Source organism: Elgaria multicarinata, chromosome 21, assembly GCF_023053635.1.
Source record: "Elgaria multicarinata webbii isolate HBS135686 ecotype San Diego chromosome 21, rElgMul1.1.pri, whole genome shotgun sequence".
NCBI lineage: Eukaryota > Metazoa > Chordata > Lepidosauria > Squamata > Anguidae > Elgaria > Elgaria multicarinata.
The window spans coordinates 6,161,963-6,185,345 of record NC_086191.1 but is presented as its reverse complement, the minus strand read 5'-3'; the positions used below and the strand labels follow the sequence as shown (position 1 = coordinate 6,185,345).

The 23,383-nt window shown below is 52.8% G+C and overlaps 1 protein-coding gene across 3 annotated transcripts; it reads left to right on the top strand.

Annotated features, from left to right (window-relative positions):
- Window positions 1-1,800: 1,800 nt before the first annotated feature.
- Window positions 1,801-22,513, top strand: TDRKH (tudor and KH domain containing). Of its 3 annotated transcripts, none has more exons than XM_063145962.1 (13): window positions 1,801-2,026; window positions 3,623-3,729; window positions 5,533-5,722; window positions 7,351-7,490; window positions 9,522-9,804; window positions 11,146-11,312; window positions 11,446-11,618; window positions 12,093-12,157; window positions 12,600-12,751; window positions 14,026-14,160; window positions 15,920-16,016; window positions 20,085-20,174; window positions 21,513-22,513. In XM_063145962.1, exons 1-12 carry the CDS (start codon window positions 1,810-1,812, stop codon window positions 20,150-20,152), a joined length of 1,794 nt encoding a protein of 597 aa, XP_063002032.1. In that variant the 5' UTR covers window positions 1,801-1,809; the 3' UTR covers window positions 20,153-20,174; window positions 21,513-22,513. The 3 variants fall into 3 exon arrangements, with proteins under 3 accessions (XP_063002032.1, XP_063002031.1, XP_063002030.1); XM_063145961.1 differs by having other exon boundaries at window positions 21,141-22,513; XM_063145960.1 differs by lacking the exons at window positions 20,085-20,174; window positions 21,513-22,513 and adding an exon at window positions 18,079-18,781.
- Window positions 22,514-23,383: the final 870 nt, after the last annotated feature.

Here is a 23,383-nt window from a genome sequence, read left to right as displayed (position 1 = left end):
GGGCATGTTTAGCCTGGAGAAGAGAAGATTGAGGGGAGACATGATAGCATTCTTCAAATCCTTGAAAGGTTGTCACACAGAGGAGGGCCAGGATCTCTTCTCGATCCTCCCAGAGTGCAGGACACGGAATAACGGGCTCAAGTTAAAGGAAGCCAGATTCTGGCTGGATATCAGGAAAAAATTCCTGACTGTAAGAGCAGTATGACAATGGAACCAGTTACCTAGGGAGGTGCTGGGCTCTCCCACACTAGAGGCCTTCAAGAGGCAGCTGGACAACCATCTGTCAGGAATGCTTTAGGGTGGATTCCTGCTTTGAGCAGGGGGTTGGACTCGATGGCCTTAGAGGTCCCTTCCAACTCTGCTATTCTATGATTCTACTGTTATCTTACAATTTTAGTATACATTTGATAGGGCTGTTGATTAACTATATTTATTACTACACAATGAGGTATTTTTACCCTGTACTTCAACTGAAAAAGGTTCCCAGAACAGTTAACAAAGTTCAGCTATGAGATGGTCCCTATTTATAAGCTTAAAATCTAAAAGACACAACATGAAAAGAAAGGGGATCAGGAGGGAGGAGGAAAAAAGCAGGCTGGGGCAGTAGTTCGTAGCTACAAAATTCTGAAGAGCCGCCGTTCAAGGAGAGAAGGGGCAGAAATTTGCTGGTCTCTCGACGGAGTCAATGAAGGGGTGGGTGGCTACTTCCTTTCTTTCCACTTGCTGCAGTCTGAAAAATGGCTTCTTCAAAATGCAGGTTAGCATGGTAGAAATATGTGAAGTAATCTGGAGGTGCAGTAGATCGAGGGTTGTTGAACCACTTTCAGCCCGCGGGCTGAATGCCATTTCAGAAAAGTGCTTGGGGGCCGGACTCCGGTGGTGGGTGGAGCCAAAGGAGCAGAACCAAAATGTTAGCCTATTTTAGCTTCAGGCTTGTACTCCCAGTAACTAAGCCTTGGCAGAAGCATGTCAAGCCTTTAGAATGGGAGAAAAACAGCCGGAAGCCAGGAACCCACCGAACGGTCGGGCAGGGAAAAAAGATCACATTGGAACCGCTGCCAGTCTGGATCTGGCCCGCAGGCTTGAAATTCACCACCCCTGCTGTAGCGGGACACGTTCTTGGGCCTAAAGCGAGACTCCGTAACAGCTTGAAGGAGAGTCCTGCTTTGTGTGATGCATCATGAGTTTTGAGTGAGTTTCCGCCTAGCGCCCCCGATTAGGTGACTTGGAGCGGGAGGGTCATATTGATGGCTACTGGTTGTGATGGCCAGCCAGAACCCTCCACCTTTGGAGGCCGTTATCTTCAGAACACCAGCTTTGCCGAGGTGTGCGTATGTGTGTGTCTGAACTGCCCTCACTCCCTGCTTCTGCCCTGTGGGGAAACGGGGATCCTGGATTAGCTGGACCTCTGGCCTGATCCAGCCAGAAGCGGTACATCTTTTGAATCTCTGATGCCGGGGACATGCAAAGAGGATTCTTCGGCCGAGTTCAAGAGAGCCTTCCCGCTCCTTCTGGCACGGCCTCTTTCGTATAGCAACGAGGCTCATACACGTGCACTTCCGCAATCGAATCGCTCCAACTCTCTTTGAATGCCGGGTCTGGCGACTTCCCCGGCTTTCTTTTCCCCTTACGGGAGGAGGGAGGGGGAGCCTTCGCCCGGGACGCCAAGGTTCCAGACAGGCAGCTCTGGCGCCTTCCCAAAGCATTGAGAAGCCAGAGGCGCTTCTTTTCCGGCAGCAACCGGGCTCGCTTCCAGCCGAGGAACGAGCCTCGCCCTTGTCCGGCGGGTCCCAGCAGCAGCCTCTCAGGATGGTTTACCTGGTCTCCCTCTCCAGCGGAGAGCTGCTGCTGAGAAAATTCTTCCCCTCCCAGCTTAGGGCGCCGTCGGACGTCGCAGGGACCATGGCCACCGACCGGAGCTCTTGGAACAGCCTGACGACGCTGCAGAAGGTCGCGCTGGTCCTCGGCATCCCCGCCAGCGGCGCCATTCTTTACATCCTGTACCGCCGCTACCGGGAGAGCCAAGGTGGGTGTGTTCCCCGTGGCGTGGGTCATCCGCGTGCGGCAGCCCCGGCCGGCAAGCCGGGCCCCTTGGATATTTTCTCCCTCCCATCTGCCGGGTTTCTCTCCTCGCTTTGGCAGGCGTCCAAAACTCTGCCTCCGCCGCTCGAAAACCCTTGTGATAGCGGTGTGTCATCTGCGTCCCGTCCCCCAGCCCGTATTGACGCCTTTCTGCCCCGGGAGGCTTTAAAAACGAGCGGCCCCTTCGATCGCGATTTAATACGCACGTGGGGAATGTCGCAGGCGGCTTTGGGGGGGGCGGGGGGGAGATTTGGTCCTGGCAGAAGGGCCGACCGTCGATCCTGTGCAGGTTTACTTGGACGCAAAGCTTGCTGGAGCTTGCTTTCAGGCTGGCGGGTAGCAGTCCACAGCCGGAACGTGAAGCCCCCACCCCGTGATGTTTCGTTGGCGCTTTTCCGTGTGTCGAGCAGCGGGTGAAGAGGAGCGCTGGCGAAGTTTCCGCCCCCTCCTCTTTTCCACCGTCCTCTTGCTCTGTGTCGGGCGAAGGGACGCCGTGGCGATGAGCAGCCCATTGAGGGTGGGTTTTGTTTTTTTAAGACGGTGATGCAGAACGTCTTAGAGCCAAAGGGCCGGATTGAGTTTTGGGGATGCTCTCGGGGGGCCGCACCAGTGGTGGCTGGTGGTGAAAAGGGAGCGGGACCAAGACACCAGCCTGTTTTACCTTCTTTCCGGTTGTGACGCCTTAGGGGAGGCGTTTTATCCTTTTAAAATGAGGGGGGAAGCTGGGGGGAACCACCAGTGATGTGGGGGTGGACAGAAGCCACCTGGTGATGTAGGGGGTGTGGCCATCTAGGGGCCCTTGGGGGGTCAGATTGGAAGAGCCAAGAGGCCTGGATTTGCCCCATGCCTGAGGCTCAGCGCACCTGCTTTAAGAGCTCCGTGCATTTCAGGACGACGCCACCCTCTGTCAGCGAGTGTCGAGACGCTCTAGCCCTAAATCCCTTTCCGCTTCGGCTTCCCTCCTGGGGAATCCTCGCACGTCGGCCACGACCCCTCAGCGTTCCCCGGAGGGCCCAAAGACCGATTGGGGAGGGCGCAGGCCGTTCGAAGGGGCTGCTGGCTGGGCCTGCCGGATCCTTGTTCCTGTGCGCGTACTGAAGACCTTCCCCAAAATCCCACCCCACCCACCCCGGCTCTTCCCGTGGGGCAGCTGTTGTGGTGGGAGGCAGCTGTACTTCAGTGCCTTTTTGCTGAGTGTTACTTCTCAGCTCCTGAGAAGCCACCGGGGTTTTGTCAGGGTGCAGCCATCGGCCCAGAGAAGATGTTTTAGCTCTCAACACTCCTGACCGTTTGGCCATGCTGGCAGGGGCTTCTGGGAGCTGTAGTCCCAAACTTCTGGCGGTCTCCTCTGCCTAGAGGAGCCAGTGTGCCTATTCTAAACGTCGTGGGCCATCTTAAGGCTCTTCAAGGCTGCCTCCGCCAGCAGATGGCTTCATAGGCAAGGAGAGGGAGTTTGGGGGTTGTGCGGGGACGGGACGGCGCCAGAGGTTCAGCTCTTCACTTCCAAGCCTTTGTTTGTGTCTCTGCTCGGGGCTTCCAGAAGAGCGGCTGACCTTTGTGGGCGAGGAGGAGTTCGAAGTGGATATGAAGGTCCCGAAGGAAGCCGTGAAGTGTCTCATTGGGCATCATGGAGCCAACATCAAACAGGCAAGTGGGGTGGGTGGGGTTTGTCTAAAAGAATCCTGCACTCTGGGAGGATCGAGAAGAGGTCCTGGCCCTCTTGCGTATGACAACCTTTCAAGGACTTGAAGAGGGCTATCATGTCTCCCCCTCAGCCTTCTCTTCTCCAGGCTAAGCAGGCCCAGTTTTTTCAGTCTCTCCTCATAAGGCTCAGTGCAGGAATCCACCTTAAAGCATCCCTGAGAGATAACTGTCTAGCTGCATCTTGAAGGCCTCTAGTGTGACCTCCCTAGGTCATTGTTTCCACTGTTGTACTGCTCTAAAACCAGGATGTTTTTCCTGATGTTTTGTCATACTGCTCTAACAGTTTTTCCTGACGTCCAGCCGGAATCTGGCTTCCTGTAACTTGAGTCCATTATTCCATGTCCTGCACTCTGGGAGGATTGAGAACAGATCCCAGTTCTCCTCTGTGTGACAAACTTTCAAGCCCTTGAAGAGTGCTATCATGTCTCCCCTCAGTCTCCTCTTCTCCAGGCTAAACATGCCCAGTCCTTTCAGTCTCTCTTCATAGGGCTTTGTTTCCAGACCCCTGATCATCCTGGTTGCCCTCCTCTGAACCCGCTCCAGCTTATCTGCGTCCTTCTTGAATTGTGGAGCCCAGAACTGGACGCAGTACTCAAGATGAGGCCTAACCAGGGCCGAACAGAGGGGAACCAGTACCTCGTGCAATTGGAAGCTATGTTTCTATTAATGCAGCCTAGCCACATCACCCTGTTTGGCTCATATTCAGCTTGTGATCTACAACAATTCCAAGATCCTTCTCGCTTGGAGTATTGCTGAGTCATTGGCTGCATGAGAAGGATGATAGACACATCCTAACTGCCTCTGCAAGGGCGTAACCTTCCGTGGGGGAGGTTTATAATATAATTTTATTATATCCAGTGGCATACAAGTGTCACAAATAAATAAATAAAATAGAGAGACTAAAAGAACTGGGCACATTTAGCCTGGAGAAGAGAAGATTGAGGGGAGACATGATCACACTCTTCAAAGACTTGAAAGGTTGTCACACACAGGAGGGCCAGGATCTCTTCTCGATCCTCCCAGAGTGCAGGACACGGAATAACGGGCTCAAGTTAAAGGAAGCCAGATTCTGTCTGGACATCAGGAAAAACTTCTTGACTGTTAGAGCAGTGCGACAATGGAATCAGCTACCTAGGGAGGTTGTGGGCTCTCCCACACTAGAAGCCTTCAAGAGGCAGCTGGACAACCCTCTGTCAGGGATGCTTGAAGCTGGATTCCTGCATTGAGCAGGGGGTTGGACTCCATGGCCTTGTCGGCCCCTTCCAACTCTATTATTCTAAGGAAAAAGCACCATGGTAGATAAGGAGCCAAGATATCAGGACAACCTTGAGCAGCTGGCCAAGAGGCTCTCTGTGTCTCCAAATCCAAAAGCAAGGAGGGTGGGGGAAGAGGGATCAGAGTATTTCTGGGTGCAAGGGGCACTTTTCCACATCAGACAGAGGGTTTTAATAGGGTACTTTCAGATCATAGAATCATTGAATAGCAGAGTTGGCCTACAAGGCCATTGAGTCCAACCCCCTGCTCAATGCAGGAATCCTCCCTAAAGCATCCCTCACAGATGGTTGTCCAGCTGCCTCTTGTAGGCCTCCAGTGTGGGAGAGACCACCACCTCCCTAGGTCACTGGTTCCATTGTCGGGATGTGCTAGAGAACTATTAGCTATCGAATTCCCCAGACATCCTGGCCGGCAGCTGCCTTCTCTGGTGCTGCCAGACGCCACAGCCCAGACGCCCGTCTTCCTTTCCAGCTGAGGAGGGACACCCACGCTCGCATTGACGTCGACGGGGAGGAATCCGGGGCGGAGCGGACGATCCACATCTGCGGCTCCCCTGTCCAGGTCTGCAAGGCCAAACTCGCCATCCACCAAATCCTGGCTGAGAGCTTGCCGGTGAAGGAGGAGATCCACGTGCCCCAGCGTGCTGTCGGGCGCATCATCGGTATTTATTCATTTCATATACATCCCACCTTTTTTTCCTTCAAGGAACCCAAAGTGACGTACATAATCCCCCCTCCTCTCCATGTTATCCTCACAACAACAACCCTGCGAGGTAGGCTGGGCTGAGAGTCTGCCTGGCCCAAAGTCACCCGGTGAGTTTCCACAGCCGAGTGGGGACTAGAACCCGGATCTCCCGACTCCCAGCCCAACACTTTAGCCACTACACCACACTGGTATTTGTCCCTTGGCATCCCCTCCACCCCCACGGACAGCCCTACACTTCCTTTGGGGTGGGTTTGCACCCTGTGCCATGGTCCTCTGCCCAGAAGCCCCGCAGATCAGCCACGGAACCAGTGCACAGCGCAGCATCCTGTCCGACTGATAATAGGTATTTTAAATAAAACGCTTCAGATCTCCCTGGGTTGTTGTTTTTCTAAAGAGAATTGGGGTAATAAGATCTTTGCAGAGGTCACAGTAAAAAGGACAATGGAGTGATACATGGGCTTCAGTTTCCACACTTCCCATGTCACAAGGACACATTCGCTGTTGGACAGGGATCTTATTATATCTGCCTTCGAGGAGTGCAGAAGGTCGAACATTTAATCTGGCTAGCATCAAAGCTATCCGATAGAATCATAGAATAGCAGAGTTGGAAAGGGCCTATAAGGCCATCGAGTCCAACCCCCCGCTAAATGCAGGAATCCACCCTAAAGCATCCCTGACAGATGCTTGTCCAGCTGCCTCTTGAATGCCTCTAGTGTGGGAGAGCCCACAACCTCCCTAGGTCACTGATTCCATTGTCGTACTGCTCTAACAGTCAGGCAGTTTTTCCTGATGTCCAGCTGGAATCTGGCTTCCTTTAACTTGAGCCCGTTATTCCGTGTTCTGCACTCGGAGGATCGAGAAGAGATCATGGCCCTCCTCTGTGTGACGACCTTTTAAGTGTTTGAAGAGTGCTATCATGTCTCCCCTCAATCTTCTCCTCTCCAGGCTAAACATGCCCAGTTCTTTCAGTCTCTCTTCACATGGCTTTGTTTCCAGAACAAACTTTAAATTTTCTCAGTATTTTAAGCCCTGATTTAACTTAAATTTAAATTTTGCTGTTTTAATTCTGTGTTTTAATCCTATATCAATTTCTGCTGTGCAGTTTTATCCTGGTTGTGCTTTTTATATTGTCTTTTGTGCTTGGGTTTTTAGATTGTTGGTTGTTTTATTATGTTCCTCGTGGTTTTAATTTTCGTGAACCGCCCAGAGAGCTTCGGCTATTGGGCGTTATAAAAACGTAATAAATAAATAAAACTATGAAAATAATAAAGGAAGAGATAAACAGAAGTGATAGAACATCCCAGAAAAAGAAATGGGACAATTTATGAGAAACGTACCAGGCCCGGGCTTGGGGGAGAATAGAGAGGGAACAAGATAAAAGTTAAAATCTGAAATGAAAAGTAATTATGTCTATAACTTTGGGTGGTAAAAAAAGGCTATTGTATAACGGACTTGCATTTATTTATGAACGTTTGTTTATATGTATATACTGAAAAATAAGTAAAATTATTACATATTAAAAAAAACCTCCCAAATCTGTCTTCCCGATGCAGTTAACCCCCTCTCCTCTTGTGCCTCCCTTAGGCCGGGGTGGGGAGACGGTGCGGGCCATCTGCCGGAGCTCCGGGGCCAAGGTGGATTGCGACCGGGAGGGGGCTAGCGCCCTCTCGCTCACCCGCCTCATCACGCTCTCCGGGACTCGCAAGGAGGTGCAAGCTGCTAAGGTGAGCGCCTCGACGGCTGGCTGCAGGTGGGCTGACCCCGGTTCGAAGCTCTCCAGGAATCAGGGCTCCGCAGTTCCCTTGTCGAAACGACCGCGGAGCTTTACGGTTTGATTCCCAAGGCCCAGTTCCGGATGCAGCTCCGCCTTTGTCAAGCACGTCCCAATTTACCGCAGGGATGGGCCCTCCTAATGTTGGACTACGAGCCCCATCAGGCTTAGGCAGCATAGCCAATGGGGAGGGCTGAGGGGCGTTCAGTCCAGCAACAACTGGAACCCCACAAATAATAGAATCATAGAATAGCAGAGTTGGAAGGGGCCTACATGGCCATCGAGCCCAACCCCCTGCTCAGTGCAGGAATCCACCCTAAAGCATCCCTGACAGATGCTTGTCCAGCTGCCTCTTGAAGGCCTCTAGTGTGGGAGAGCCCACCACCTCCCTTGGTCACTGGTTCCATTGTCGCACTGCTCTAACAGTCAGGAAGTTTTTCCTGATGTCCAGCCGGAACCTGGCTTCCTGTAACTTGAGCCCGTTATTCCGTGTCCTGTACTCTGGGAGGATCGAGAAGAGATCCTGGCCCTCCTCTGTGTGACAACCTTTTAAGCATTTGAAGAGTGTTCTCATGTCTCCCCTCAGTCTTCTCATTCTGTCAGGGATGCTTTAGGGTGGATTCCTGCATTGAGCAGGGGGTTGGACTCGATGGCCTTGTAGGCCCCTTCCAACTCTGCTATTCTGTGATATGATTCTATGAAGCCAGATTCCAGCTGGACATCAGGAAAAACTTCCTGACTATTAGAGCAGTACGACAATGAAATCAGTTACCTAGGGAGGTTGTGGGCTCTCCCACACAAGAGGCCTTCAAGAGGCAGCTGGACAATATCTGTCAGGGATGCTTTAGGGTGGATTCCTGCCTTGAGCAGGGGGTTGGACTCGATGGCCTTGTAGGCCCCTTCCAACTCTGCTATTCTATGATTCTATTCTATAAAACATTTTTGTTTACAATGCTAATTCTTAAAAGCTAATTCCCGACTGTGGAATGATCTCCCCGACGAGGCTCGCCTGGTGCCAACGTTGTTATCTTTTCGGCGCCAGGTCAAGACTTTTCTCTTCTCCCAGGCATTTTAACAGCATTTAACCACATTAAGCTTGTTTTTAATGGACCCCCGAATTGTTGTTTTTAAATGGATACTGTTGTTGTTTTTATACTGTTTTTATGTTTTTTTAAATTTTTGTATACTTTTAATGTTTACTATTTTTAAATGTTGTAAACCGCCCAGAGAGCTTCGGCTGGGGGGGCGGTATATAAATGTAATAAAATAAATAAATAAATAAATAAATGGGCTGTTTTGGTGGTGGGGTCATCTCTTATACTGGTCTCTTTTCTGCTGCCATCTTATCTTTTGCCATTTTGTGTGTGGGGGGGTATTTGTTGTCCATCAGCCTTAGCTGCCCTGGCCAATGGTCAGGAATGCTAGGATTTGTACTCCAAAACATCCCGAGGCCGCTAGGTTGGGGCAGGATGCTTTACTGGAAAGGCTGGGGGTGTAAATATAGAGACAGGGGTGTTGGCCTACCTCACAAGGTAGATGTAAGGACGGCTGGGTTGACGAAGGCAGAATAGTCTGGAAAAATACTCTGCACGTGTGAAGTGGTGCTCTCAGCTTCCCTAGCGTGGTTGCGCCTGCTCCCAGGGAGCTGAGGGAACATCAGAGTCTCGCTCCGTTCAGATTGTCCTTCCCAGAAGATAAGATGCAGACTCCCCAACCTTTCTGAAACCCTTTTTTTTTCCTTTTCCCTCCACTTCCTCCTTTCCTTGTATGTCATTTTTTAAATTATTATTATTACTGTAAGCCTGTGTCGTATTTTACGGGTTGATTGGTAGCTCCTCCAGCAGAGGAGCTGAGGAGGGGCATAAAAATGCATTAACTAAAGAAAAATACAGCGAGGTCCGTCTCTGTGGCTGCCCGCGGTGGCGCTCGACGGCCGCCGAGCCGAACCCGCCGCAACCCACTGTGGTCCCTTTTCCCCCTGCAGCAACTGATCATGGAGAAGCTTTCTGAGGACGACGCGTTCCGCAACAAGCTCTCTCAGTCGGCGCAGGTCCGCACCCTGCGCAAACAGCCTCTGGGCTTGTGGAAGGAGGAAGCCGCTGGCGACCAGGGAGGGCCGCCACACTTCCGCGGAGGGCCGCCCTGTCAGCTGTCAAGTCCTGGACGGGAGGGAGGGAAGATCCTGGGACATTCCTCCGATGAGCCGCGAGAGCTGAGGAGTGAGGACGCGTCTCCCGAGGAGCCTTGCCCGAGCACTGCATTTGAAGGTAAGTGGGAGGAGACGACCTCCTCTCTCTCCGTTCCTTCTCCCCAGCCTGGCCTTGTTCACCAGGAACCTGTTCAGAGGTACACTGCCTCTGAACCTGGAGGTTCTATTTGGGCCTCATGACTGATAACAGTCGGGGACACCACCTTTGCATCCTCTCTCCTGGCCTTCCACCCAAAAAAAAAATAACCCTTTGGCTAATCTTAATTTTGTTTTCTAAGAGATATGGCACACAAGGAAATGGGATGGGGAGGGAGGAGGAAAAACCCAGGCACCAGTAATTAGTTCCAAAGTTCTTGTAGGTGCTCCTTCCCTGCTGCTCCTTCTCCTGCTGATGGAGGGGGGGGCAGTGGGGGTCTTCCCCTTGCTGCAATATTTATCTCAGGAGGCTGCACTCCCTGCATCTCAAAACCCAGGCATGGTCACAGCTTGCAAGTTCCCTTTTCGAAAGCTGCCGTGATGCCTTGTGGCTGTGAGTTTCCTCGGTTATGTTTAGCAAGGGCTAGAAATCCCCTTTCTTTCCGACGAAGCGTGAAGAGGCTGACCGCTGGCTCGGCGTGCCACGCTTCCGCAGCATGACCGTGTAGCTTTGCCAGGCAGCTCCGGAGAAGGCCGGCAGGGCCCGATTCTGCTGCGGGGCAGGGGACCAAAAGCCCTCCAGTTCTTCTCCGTCACGCAGCACAGTTCGAGCGCGTCAAGTCGCCTCTTTGATTCATGAGGACTAGTGACTGCCGGTTTCCTTTTTTTAAAACGACTGGCTTGTGATCCCCAGGGAGGCCGATACCTTTGCAGGGGGGTGAGATATCAGGTCGGGGTTCCTTGGAAGCCCGAGGAGGGGGAGGCCCCGTTTGTAATCTCCCCAAGACCAGCCCCCGGAAGTCAAGCCCTCACTCCCAACCCACTTTGACCCAGCTGCCCGCCTCTTCAGGGAGGTTGTGGGCTCTCCCACACTAGAGTCATTCAAGAGGTAGCGGGACAACCATCTGTCAGGGATGTTTTAGGGTGGATTCCTGCCTTGAGCAGGGGGTCGGATTGGATGGCCTTAGAGGCCCCTTCTAACTCTACTATTCTAGGATGCTAAGGAGTGCAGGACATGGAATAATGGGCTCAAGTTACAGGAAGCCAGATTCCAGCTGGACATCAGGAAAAACGTCCTGACTGTTAGAGTAGTATGACAATGGAGCCAGTTACCTAGGGAGGGTGTGGGCTCTCTCACACCACAGGCATTCAAGAGGCAGCGGGACAGCCACCTGTCAGGGATGCTTTAGGGTGGATTCCTGCATTGAGCATTGGACTCAATGGCCTTTCAGCCCCCTTCCAACTCTGCTTTTCTATGATTCAGTCCCCAGCCCCGACTTCAGCTTCCACGCCAACGAGCACTTGGAGGTCTACGTCTCGGCGGCTGAGAACCCCAACCACTTCTGGGTCCAGATCATCGGGTCGCGGGCCCTCCAGCTTGACAAGCTTTCCGTCGAAATGACCCAGTACTACCAGGGCAGCAGCTGCTCGGTGAGGCACAGCGGCGGGGAGCCTCTTTCCGTGGATTGGGACCGCGTTCCCCTGTCTCCGTATGACCTGCCGTTCCATTTCTCTCTCTCTCTCTCTCTCTCTCTCTCTCTCTCTCTCCTGCTCCTTTGCCCAGACTGAATTCCCGACCGTGCGCATCGGGGATATCGTGGCTGCCCGGTACCCTGACGACAGCTCCTGGTACAGAGCCAGAGTCCTTGGTACTTTGGACGACGGAAACTTTGACCTCTACTACGTGGATTTCGGAGACAACGGAGAGGCTCCTTTGGAGAAGCTGCGACCGTTACGGTGAGGCGCGGGACGCAACTGGAGGCCGGGACCTCTCTCTTTTCAGCTGGGAAGCCATGGAGCCTGGTTCCAGGCATTCGCCTTGTCCGAAAAACGATTCGTTTCAACTCACCGGCCAAACGATTCTCCGTCACTGGTTTGGGAAGCATTCGTGTTTGGAATCTTCTCCGCCTGCTCCTGGTGCCAACGGCAAAGACGAGATCTAACTGTTGCGCTTGAACTTTGAGAAGGGATGTAACACTGGGGGGATCCTTTGAAAAAGATGACGGGGCTCCTGTACTCTTTAACAGTTGCTTAGAAAAGGGAATTTCTCCAGGTGTCCTTTGTATAATTCCGCTGGCTCGGGAAACCACACAGTCCCGACACCTAGATTAAGTCAAGGGAACTTTTAAGGCTGGCAAAGAGAGAGGTAGGAAGGTGATGTGGCTGGCAAATGTGTGTCGGGCCTAACGGTCTCCTCTCCTCTTCCTCCAGGAGCGACTTCCTAAGCCTTCCCTTCCAGGCGATCGAGTGCGGCCTTGCCGGCATCGCTCCAGCTGGTGAGTGGCACAGGAACAGCCGACCAGCAGCGTTTCTCCTTGCAGAGTGCCCCCCCCCCATGAGGTTTTATTTAGTGATCGCTCTTCTGTCTCATGCTCTTCAGCAAAACCAAAAATGCTCCTAGAACAGCTTACAAGGATTAATCATAAGTCAATCCCTGCCCGGAGTCTTGCCAGCTAAGAGATATGGCACACAAGGAAATGGGATGGGGAGGGTGGAGGAAAAACCCAGGCACCAGTAATTAGTTCCAAAGTTCTTATAGGTGCTGCTTCCCTGCTGCTCCTTCTCCTGCTGATGGAGGGGGGCAGTGGGGGTCTTCCCCTTGCTGCAATATTTATCTCGGGAGGCTGCAATCCCTGCGTCCCAGAACCCCTTGATTCTCACACCGTGATCCTGAGTCCAGCAACCGACTGACTTCCTTGTCTCCCGTGCTTACAACAGGGGGTCAGTGGGAGGAAGCAGCCTTGGACGAATTTGACCGCCTCACCCACTGCGCCAAGTGGAAGCCAGTGGTGGCCAAGATCTCCAGCTACGTGCCTTCGGGGAGTAACACCTGGCCGCACGTCCGATTGTACAACACCACCGGGGGACAGGTAGGGGACAGGTTCCATGTGATATTTCCTGAGATGGAATACCTCCGGTTTACCTGTGTGGTTTTTATAAATTGCATAGTGATGAGAGCCAATCCTGGCCCACGTGGTGTGGATCTATGACCCAGATCTGCCAGCACCGTATTTTGCCTGTTCCTTAAAAAGAAGCTTCTCTCTAGTTCTAATTGAGGCAGCCGGGCTGTCTCCAGGCCGGTACCACTTCAGAGTGCAGGTGGAGGCTCCCTTGATGGAATACTTCTCTGTACCCCCAATAACACATGCACACTCCCTTGCATGTAAGAAAGCTAGCAAGTCAGAGAGACGGATTCTAGCCTGTCGCGCTAGCTTTCTATTTGCAGGGCATTTTAAAATGATTTTTGGGTGGTTATTTCACAGACAGGTATTCCATCAAACGAGCTCCCTCTCCGTCAGTCAGCACAGCCCACGTATGCTGCGTGCGGGCTAGGCCTCGGGCACTCCCTGCCGCAAGATGGAGTGACGGCCACCCATTTGGATGGCTTTCAAAGGGGGTTGGATAAATTCCTGGAGGCGAAGGCGATCCATGGCTACTAGTTGTGTACTGCCTCCGGTATTCAAGGCTGTAAGCCTGTGTGCACCAGTTGCTGGGGAACATGGGTGGGAGGGTGCCGTTGCACCTGTGTCCTGCTTGTGGGTCCCCTGCCGATGGCAGAGCGCTGGACTAGATGGACCCTGGTTCTGATCCAGCCTCAGGGCTCTTCTTAGGTTCTTAAGTTACTCTAAAGTAGCCCTGCAGGAGTAGTTCTTGGAGGGGAGGAGGCTAAATAGTGAGCAGAGAGTTGTGGTTTTCTTCTTTTCCACAAAACGGACTGCTTTGCCAGTGGATCGGGCCTTGTAGGTCCGAGTGTTGATGACTGAGGGGGCTGGATTAGGCCTGGGATCAGGGAGGCTGCCGTCCCTGATCCCAGCTAAAAGGATGCTTGCGCGTGAACCGTTTCACACCGCCTCGCTTATTCCTAAAGCATTTTTATTCCGGCTGAAAAAAGGCTGAGTGCTCGTGAGAAGCTGCCTTAAACCACGTCAGACCTTTGTGGCTCGGCCAGGGCTGTCTACGTCAACCTCCCCCTCCCCACCCCCACCAGGGGAGATAATGGAAGCTGTAGTCCAAAACATCCGTCCGGCATCAAATTGGTGAAAGCTGGCCTATGTCGACTGGCTTTAGCTGTCCAAGGTTTCTCACCAGCAGGCCAGTTCTTCGTTGGTCTTCTAGCCAGCTTTTTCCCCCCTCCCCTTCCCAGAACATCGATGTTGGCGAAGAGCTGGTGCAGCTAGGCTACGCGGTGCAGTGCCTGCCGGACGATGCCGGCGCTACGGGAGACGGGCCCCATCAGTTGGACAAAGGGGCAGCGCCCAGCGCCCCCCACAAAACCCTGGTGAGTAAGTGATCCCGGCCGGACTCTCCTCCCTGGGGTTTGAATGCTCTGGCTGTCGGCCCCTAGGTTTTTGCCCGGCTCCAAGGCCCTAGTCCTCAGGATCGCAGCTTGAAACCCTTACTGTTGAAGAGCTGTAAATTAGTCAAAACAACCTTTTTAACCTGTAAGGGCTTTGGGGTTTATTTTGATGACGGAGATCTGGTCTTGTTTCAAATTTCAGCCTCTGGTGTTACGGGTTTTTTGAACGTGTGGATTGTGTAATGTTTAAATAAAGCATCTCAGCCACGCCGCGCAGTCCGGCGATTGCATTAAGAAGAACCCGCCTCGCCTAGGCGCTTATGCTCTGAAAGACGCCTAAAGCCCGTAGTCCCTTCCTTTTTATCATGGGTGCTGTCGGCCTCTTCTGGCAACCCAAAGTTGGAAGAATGGGCTCTCGGTTTCTCTTTTGTCCCCTTGACCTACGGCGCTGCTCATTTAGCCTTGTTAAATTTAGCCCGCTAATAGGCTAACGCCTTTTTTTTTCCTGACAGCGTCACGCAACCCCGTATGAATGATGGTTTCCAGACCCATCGGGGTTTAGTGGTGTCTCCTTGAACAATTATATATGGCTGCCTCCCATATTTGCAGTCCTCACGATCGCAGCTTAACAGCTAGCGGAGTCTACCGAAGGGGCTTATATTTTATTTTTATTTATTTTTATTTATTACATTTATGTAACGCCCCCATAGCTAGAGCTCTCTGGGCGGTTTACAGAAATTCTAAAATGAGATAAACACAAATAAACAAAATTTAAAATTCTAAAACACAGAACATACACACATGAAGCATTAAAAACCGTTAAAAAACTAAACACATGGATGATTAAGATATGCTGCCATATGCCTGGGCAAAGAGGAAAGTCTTAACCTGGCGCTGGAAAGATAGCAGCACTGGTGCCAGGCGAGCCTCGTCAGGGAGATCGGTCCACAGTCTGGGGGCCACCGCCGAAAAGGCCCTGTCCCTCGTTGCCACACTCCGAGCCTCTCTCGGAGTAGGCACCCAGAGGAGGGCCTTAGATATTGAACGTAGTGACCGGATATATTCACGTCGGTTTACCATTAATTTTCTTGATTTCCCGCCAACGTTACTTTGTTGGCTGTGGTCTTAGGGTGACCCTATGGAAAGGAGGACAGGGCCCCTGCATCTTTAACAGTTGCATAGAAAAGGGAATTTCAGCAGGAGTCATTTGTAGGCATGCAGCACCTGGTGAAATCCCCTCTTCATCACCACAGTGAAAGCTGCAGGAGCCCTGCCCTCTTTTGTATCTGGTCACACTAGACCAATGAAGACCGTTTCTCTAGATTCCTGCCTCTTCTCCCAAGAAACGGCAAAGCGCCCAAACATTTAAGCGTTCTCTTCCATCCGTGTGGCAGTTCGACTTTTCCACACGGTCTCCGTTGCGGCCTGCTGAGCGCCCCAGCCCCAGTATCCTCTCCTGGTGAAAGGAGAATTTCGCTTTCCCCAAGCCTCTCGCTCCCCTTTTGTTTCCTTTTACCGAGCTGAAGCACATCCCCGGTTGAGCGGAGGGAGGACAGCTTCGCCCGATGACGGAGATCCGCTCGTGCAAACGGCGGGTGGGGTGTTCCTCGAGCTATTCGAAACGCTTCCGCTGCAGTGGAAGAAATGGAGGACATCCCGAGAGTGTTGGGAAACGGTCGGCCCAAACTAGGGGGTCTCCTTAAGTTGGCGTGTGTGTGCCTACTGCTGGTTTTCTCCCTAGGATGACGCGACGGGGACTTCCTTAGAGAGCCTTCTCTCGGACACTCAGAAGACCCCCGATGAGATGCCGCTCACCCTGTCCTGCATCAGCCTTTCAGGTAACTCATAAGAACATCAGAAGAGCCCTGAGGATGGATCACACCAAGGGTCCATCTAGTCCAGCACTCTGTTCGCACAGTGGCCAACCAGCCGTCGGCCAGGGATGAACAAAGCAGGACATGGTGCAACAGCACCCTCCCGCCCATGTTCCCCAGCAACTGGGTCACACAGGCTTACTGCCTCGAATACTGGAGATCGCACACAACCATCAGGGCTAGGAGCCATGGATAGCCTTCGCCTCCAGGAATTTATCCAACCCCCTTTTAAAGCCACACAAATGGGTGGCCATCGCTGCATCTTGTGGTAGTGAGTTCCAACTCCTCCTGGCGTTGGGTTGGCCGGCGGGACGTGTGTGAGCAGCCCCCCCTTGCTTATCTGTGACACGCTTACGCACCAGCCGTATGTTTCACGCCAGGGCCTGCCGAAGACGTTTGATTTCCGTATATCCTGAACCTTGAACTCCTAGAATAAGCAACTGCGCCTATAGAATCGTAGAGTTGAAAGGGCCATGGAGTCAGGAATCCTCCTTAAAGCAGCCCTGACAGGTAGCTGTCCAGCTGCCTCTTGAAGGCCTCTAGGGTGGGAGAGCCCACCACCTCCCTAGGTCGCCTCACTACCATTTGCCCTCAGGCCTGTTAACCCCTGGAATGAGGCTCCCAAAGGATTTGGCGTCTGGTCTTTAGAAGGGAGAGGGAATGACGTTAAGTTGATGGCACGGCTGTGCGTGAACAGCGTTACGCTCACTGTCATAGAATCATAGAATGGTAGAGTTGGAAGGGGCCTAGAAGGCCATCGAGTCCAACCCCCAGCTCAATGCAGGAATCCACCTTCAAGCATCCCTGGCCGATGGTTGTCCTCTTGAAGGCCTCTAGTGTGGGAGAGCCCACCACCTCCCTAGGTCACTGGTTCCATTGTCGTACTGCTCTAACAGTCAGGACGTTTTTCCTGACGTCCAGCCGGAATCTGGCTTCCTTTAACTTGAGCCCGTTATTCCGTGTCCTGCACTCTGGGAAGATCGAGAAGAGAACCTGGCCCTCCTCTGTGTGACAACCTTTCAAGGACTTGAAGAGTGCTCTCATGTTTCCCCTCAATCTTCTCCAGGCTAAACATGCCCAGTTCTTTCAATCTCTCTTCCTAGGGCTTTGTTTCCAGACCCCCTGTGATCACCTAGAGATGTCTAATCTGGCCAAGGTCACACATGCCTGAGTTCAGGGGTGGGCGCAAACTAGTTCTCCAGCTGTTTAGGACTCCAATTCCCAGCATCCCTGACCATTGGCCTTGGCGGCAGTGGCTTCTGGGTGCTGAAGTCCAAAACACCCGCAAATCTCCCTCTGCCCACTCCTGCCTTAATTAACATCCTGTTTGAACTATTTTAATGCGCTCCACGTGGGGCTGCCTTTGAAGGCTTGGGAAGACTTCAGTGGGTTCAGAATGCGGCAGCCGGATTCTTGACCGGAAGCCTGTGAGACTCGCTTGTTACAGTAGCTTGACTGTTTCCAAGCTCAATTCAAAGCGCCGGTGATGACCCATAAACCCTATACATCTTGGGACCGGGCTGCCTTTCCCGTAGGAGCCTGCCTAGGTTTTAAGATCTTCGGGAGAGGCCTTTTCTTTCCACCATCAGAGGTGCGTCTCAAGAAAGGCCCTTCCCATGAGCTCTGGAGTTCTCTGCCGAGACAGGGCAGGTTGGGCCCCTTCTCTGGCGTCCTTCCTCTGGCCAGCAGATTTAATTCCAGCATGCCCCTGGCACATGTCAACTTCTCGGTCCTGTTTTCATTCTGCTGCGGTGGCTGCGTTCTTAACGTATCTGCTTTTCTGTTCTAAACAAGTTTTTTTAATTATTATTATTTTTTTAAAAGTATTTGATTTTTTCATCCCCGTGTTTAGAAGCTGCCCCGAGCGCCCTTGTCTTTGTGGACAAGTGGGGCACGTAAAAGGGCCGTACTTTGTGGGGGTTTCCGAGGGGCAGGTTTGAGCGAACGGCCTCTGCGGCCTTTTTGCCTGGGACGTCTGCCGCTTTGCAGGGCGAGGCCTTCCCCTCTTTTGACGTGGTCCTTTCAGATGACCCCGTTGAACATCTCCGGAACGAGACGGGGACACCCACTCCGGCGCCTTCCCCCGAGGGCCTCGCGCCCTCGCCGGCGCCCTCGCGGCTCTCCGCCCTTGCGGACGTCACCTTCTCTGAGAATCCCTCGGGGATGTCCCCTCAAACGGGGGATGGCGGCGGGGGCTCTGGGACGGATCCACCCGTGGGGACCCCCGGCTCTGCGTTCTTGCTGGATTGCGTGGCGTTTGCGGCGGAAGTGACCCAGACCTCCAGCCCTGCTGATCTCGGCCAACTCCGAGAGACGCCTTCGCCTCCCTTGTCCTCCAGCGAAGGCTCCTCTGGCGAGGAAGACCTGTCCCTCAGTACTCAGGCCGACAGCTGCACTTACTCGCCCCGGGGCTACTTCTACTACCTCTCCATCTCCACGGATGGTTTGGATTCCTCGGTCTTCTGCAGAGGGTCGCCTTCTCTCGAGGAGTCTGCCCCGGATGAGTCGCTGTCTACCGAGACAACCTCCTGCCGCACCTACATCCTCTCCACTTCCGACAGCAGCGGGGGAGGCCGAGCCTCTGGGGAGGAAGGTACCACGGCCTCCCTTTGAGCAAGCACCTCAAAATGTGGCGGGGAGCACTGCGCTTTAGTCTCCGCCCGGGTCACCCTCTCACAAGCATGTGCGGTTTCCACGCGGGCTGCCGGCCCTAATCCGCTTAATAGAGTGATGCTTCCATCTTTATTCTGGAGGCCCCTGTGGGAAAGCTTCTCTTGGGGACCTCGGGAAATGCAGCTGGCCCACCGCTTCCCTTGTCTCCCGTCAGGAAAATCGGGGGACCCTGGGGTTCGTGGGAAGCTTCTCTTGGGGACCTTGGGAAACGCACCTGGCCCACCGCTTCCCCTGTCTCCTGTCAGGAAAATCAGGAGCACTCGGGGGACCCTGGGGTTCGTAGGAAGCTTCTCTTGGGGACCTCGGGAAATGCAGCTGGCCCACCGTTTCCCATTTCCCCCGTCAGGAGAATCTGGAGCATTCGGGGCCCACGCTCTCCATTCCAACAGGCCAACTGAGCCCCAGCAGGGGTTGCCAGCACACCCACCTGAACTGTGTGCGGCCTATGATACGCCCCAGCATCCACTGCAGCTGTCCGGGGCTTCCTCTGCAGGTGAAATCCGTGCGGAAAGACTTCTCTCAAAACGACTTTAGTTGATTAATCAACTCAGCTTTAGTTGATTAACCTACAGAGGCCGATTGTAGCCTGCGGGTGGGGAGACTGTCCCACTTGCTTCTATCCTTTAGCTTTTCCTGGCTGGGGACGATGGGAGTTGTAGCCTGACCCCATCTGGAGGACCCCGGATGGGGAAAGGCTGCTGCAATAGAATATACGGAGCGAACACTGCCACTTGTTAGAAAAGTCCTGTTAAAACCGTCTCGTTATCCTAACTTTTGCCCATTCCAACCGCCCTCGTTTCTAGGGAGGTGGCAGTTACAGGAGTACTTTTTCTTTTGATGAGTCGTCATAGCTCTGTGGTAGGACACCTGCTTTGCAGAAGGTTCCCGGTTTGATTCTCGGCGTCTCCAGGTAAGGCTGGAGAAACTCTCGCCTGAAACCCTGGAGAGCCGCTGCTGCTGCCAGCCAGTGTCGACAACCCCTTTGGCCTAGATGGTCCAGATGCCGGGCTCTGTATGGTGCAGCTTCCTCTGTCCCTCTATCAGTCGAAGTAAAGTAGCTCGTAAACTAAGAGCTGGTTGCTAGCCCTTGGCCATCGCCACTCATCCAATCCATAACAGCCACTTCACCGAAAAGCCCTCTCGCCCTTCTGTGGCCCAGGAGGGGGCCCAGGGAGAGAATATCTCTGTGTTTTGTGATGATCAGTTTGATGATCAGTTTGCTCAAATCTGGGGTCTTGTTGCTGCTTGCACTGGCTCTAAGGGACGCGGTTGTCTGGACCGTTAAGCCCACCGGCGCTCTTAAAGGAAGCACGAGTTTCCCACGGCCCCTGCTCACGCTGCCTCTTCACGTCCTTGCAGAAGTGGCCTCTCTGTCGGAGTGCGGCGGCGACATCTTCCAGTTTGAAGACGGTTCCTTGACTCCTTGAGCTCCGGACCTCGGGAATTGCGGTAAGCGGGAGGGACGCCCACACCTTGGCGTGAGAATCGAGGCTCTCCTTTCTCAGGAGCAGGTGGGTGGTGGGTGTAAACACGCACCGGTCCCACTCCCAGCTGCATATAAAACATATTTTGCCGTTGATTTCTATGGGCGCTGCTCTCTTCTCTGTGGTGACGCTTAAAAATAACTTCTCCATGTGAACTGGGAAATCAGTCTTTCTTACCCGCCTCTCCCTCTGGATCGAGGCGGGGAACAACTCTGAATACAAAAATATTAAAATACATAAAACTGATTAAAATCATAAAACCAAGACATTACTAAAAACCTAAAACTTTTTAAGACTTCTTAAAATTTGGCTAGGTAGGCCTGCCGGAAGAGATCCGTCTTTATAGCTTTTTTTAAATTTAAAAAGACCATCAAACCGGTGGATCTCTCCCGGCAGGCCATTCCACAGTCTGGGAGCAGCAGAAGAGAAGGTCCTCTGGGTAATAGTTGTCAGCCTTGTTTTTGTTGGCTGGAGTAAATTCTCCCCAGAGGACCTGAGTGTGCGGGGCGGATTGTACGGGAGAAGGCGATCCCTCAGGTAACCTGGACCCAAACTATGTAGGGCTTTAAAGGTAAATAACCAACACTTTGTACTTTGCCCAGAAACTAATTGGCACCCAGTGAAGTAATGTGGTCACCCTTAGGTGTACCGGTGACGAGCCTGGCTGCCCTATTTTGAACTACCCTATTTCTTCGATTCTAAGACGCACTTTCCCCCCCCCCCCCCCCATATAAACATCTTTATTCTGCCCATAACCTCCCCTCTTGCGCACGGGTGCTGCCGTTTTATTTACGCCCCGGCAGAATCGCCTCCCCCTGAAATTTGGAGATGCGGTGGCAATAGCCAGCAGTGAATCACTGAATAATGCCTTGATCTCGTCCTCTCCCCGCCAGCTTAGGTTTTATTTTTAATTTTCCCCCTTCGCTTCCAGGCCATCTGTTTGGAACTGCGTGAGCTGCTACAGGAGAAACAGCAGCGATTCTTCTGCTTTGCTCACTGCGCCACGACGCAAGAGAGCATCTCGGCTTCTCGACTGGCAACGGTTCCCCCCCCCCCCCATGCCTGCTACTCTTGAGGTGACACGAATCTCAGCAGCGGCCTGAGCTGGCAAACGGGCACCACTTGGACAGGCTCGTTGGGCTGCGCGGTTGCGGCTTGGCACCTGCACGGGCGGCCGGGTTTTTTAAAAGTTTCGTTTTGGGTTACCGAAAGCGTTGGGGCAGCGTCGAGCTTTCTGCTGGGGAAGCTGCTATGCAGAGATGCCTAGCTGTGGGGGTTGACTCTTTTCTTCTCTCCCACCCAGCCCCGGCTAGTGCTAAATGAGATTGAATGTCAGAAGCCTGGCTCCTCGGACCGTCATTGTTTTTGTGCCACATGGCTGAGAAGTTAAAAGGTGGCAATCAGCAGAGAAAAACGTGACAGTTCTCAAGTTTGCTTGTCTTGCGAGTTTTCTCCGGGATGGGGAGAGGTGGGTTGAGAGTTGGGTGGCTTGGAACTGGGATACGCTTCTAGCCGCCTGGATAGATTCATACGTTAAGAGCTGAACTCCAACGTGCAGCGGGATCACATGTACGGTTTTTTTCTGAACGACTTCAGGTCACAAGTTGGGGAATTGCACGACTCTCCTCCTCTTGCGTAGAGGAAACTTGCTCGTTCTGGGGAGATTAATTCTAGCCTAGCTGGTGTTCTTGATGGGTTAGTGCTGTAGGTGCAGGGTGTTTTAATTATGAGGTGTGTTGATAAGAGCAGTCCACACACACATACACACCTGCAAACGTGAATAGTACAGTCTATCCGAGCGACATCATGTGATTCTATTGCATGTGTGGATCGACTGCCTAGAAAAATATACCCTTGCTAGGCGAGAGACTTAGTGAGAATTGTCCTGGGACAAGACTGGCGACCGTGTTTGGCGCTACCCATGAGTGGCGGTTGCAGATATTGTGACTGGTGGACAAAGAGGGGTGCGGAGTGTGTGGTCTCATATGTTGGACACGCACACCCCTTGGTTGGCTCGAAACCCTGTCCGTGCTCCCCAGTGATGTCTCAGCATTGGGGCTGGCCTTTATTACAAGCCGGCGTAGGAGGTGGTGTGAAGGAGCCAGCCCCAAAAGGTGCATTGGGGGGGGGGGGCTTTGCTGTTCCAAGTTTGGACTTCACAGAGTTACCCTCCTCCCGTTAGCTTTGGGGACAAGGCGGCTGTGTGTGTGTGTTATAGGTGGAGTTGGTGTTGGAACTGCCATTATGTACATTTTACACTGTTCCTTCTTTTTTTTCTCAAATAAAGGCTTGTGCGTGTTTGAATTCCGTTCCTGGATTCGAGGATGTGGTTTTAGGAGGGGGGACATAACCATTGGTGGGGTTGGCAAGAACCCAGGACAAACCCCCTTGAGAGAAGTTACACGCTGCTGCGCCCCGTTATGGACGGACATCCCCTTTCGTTATGGGGCACTCCCGTGTAGCAGCTAACAAGACTAGCCCTTCTAGCGCTGCATTGTATTAGTTCTTCATCGACAAACAAAAAGATTTCTGTTCCTCTCCCTCTCATCCAGGGATTCCTCCTCACTGAGCACGTCTAGAGAGACCCATCTTTAGACAACTCTTTCAGATGAAGGGCCCCAATCCCGGGCTAGCTCATAAACAGGTCCACGTGGGTGGGAGATGTGCTTATTCCTCTTCCCTGTCCCTGAATTTCCCCCTATATGAGGGGAAAGTTTGGGGTTAAGCTTGAATATCCTGTCTACCTTGGGCTAGGGGGTTGCTATCGGTCAGGAGCGGGGTGACGCAGCCTTGATCGAAAGGGGTATACAAAGGTCTGCCTCCATCTTTGCGCAGATGGAGAGAAGGGGAAGAGGGAGAGAAGCGACGTTGAATAGGGAAGCCGGATTCCAGCTGAACATCAGGAAAAACTTCCAGACGGCTAGAGCGGCACGACAATGGAACCCATGACCTAGGGAGGTGGTGGGCTCTCCCACCCTAGGGACATTCATGGGGCAGCTGGACAGCCATCTGTCAGGATTGCTGTAAGGTGGATTCTTGCATTGAGGTTAGACTTATAGGTCCCTTCCAGTTCTACTATTTTATGATTCTATGACTAGATGAGATAGAATCATAGAATAGCAGAGTTAGAAGGGGCCTATAAGGCCCCCCCTGCTCAATGCAGGAATCCACTTT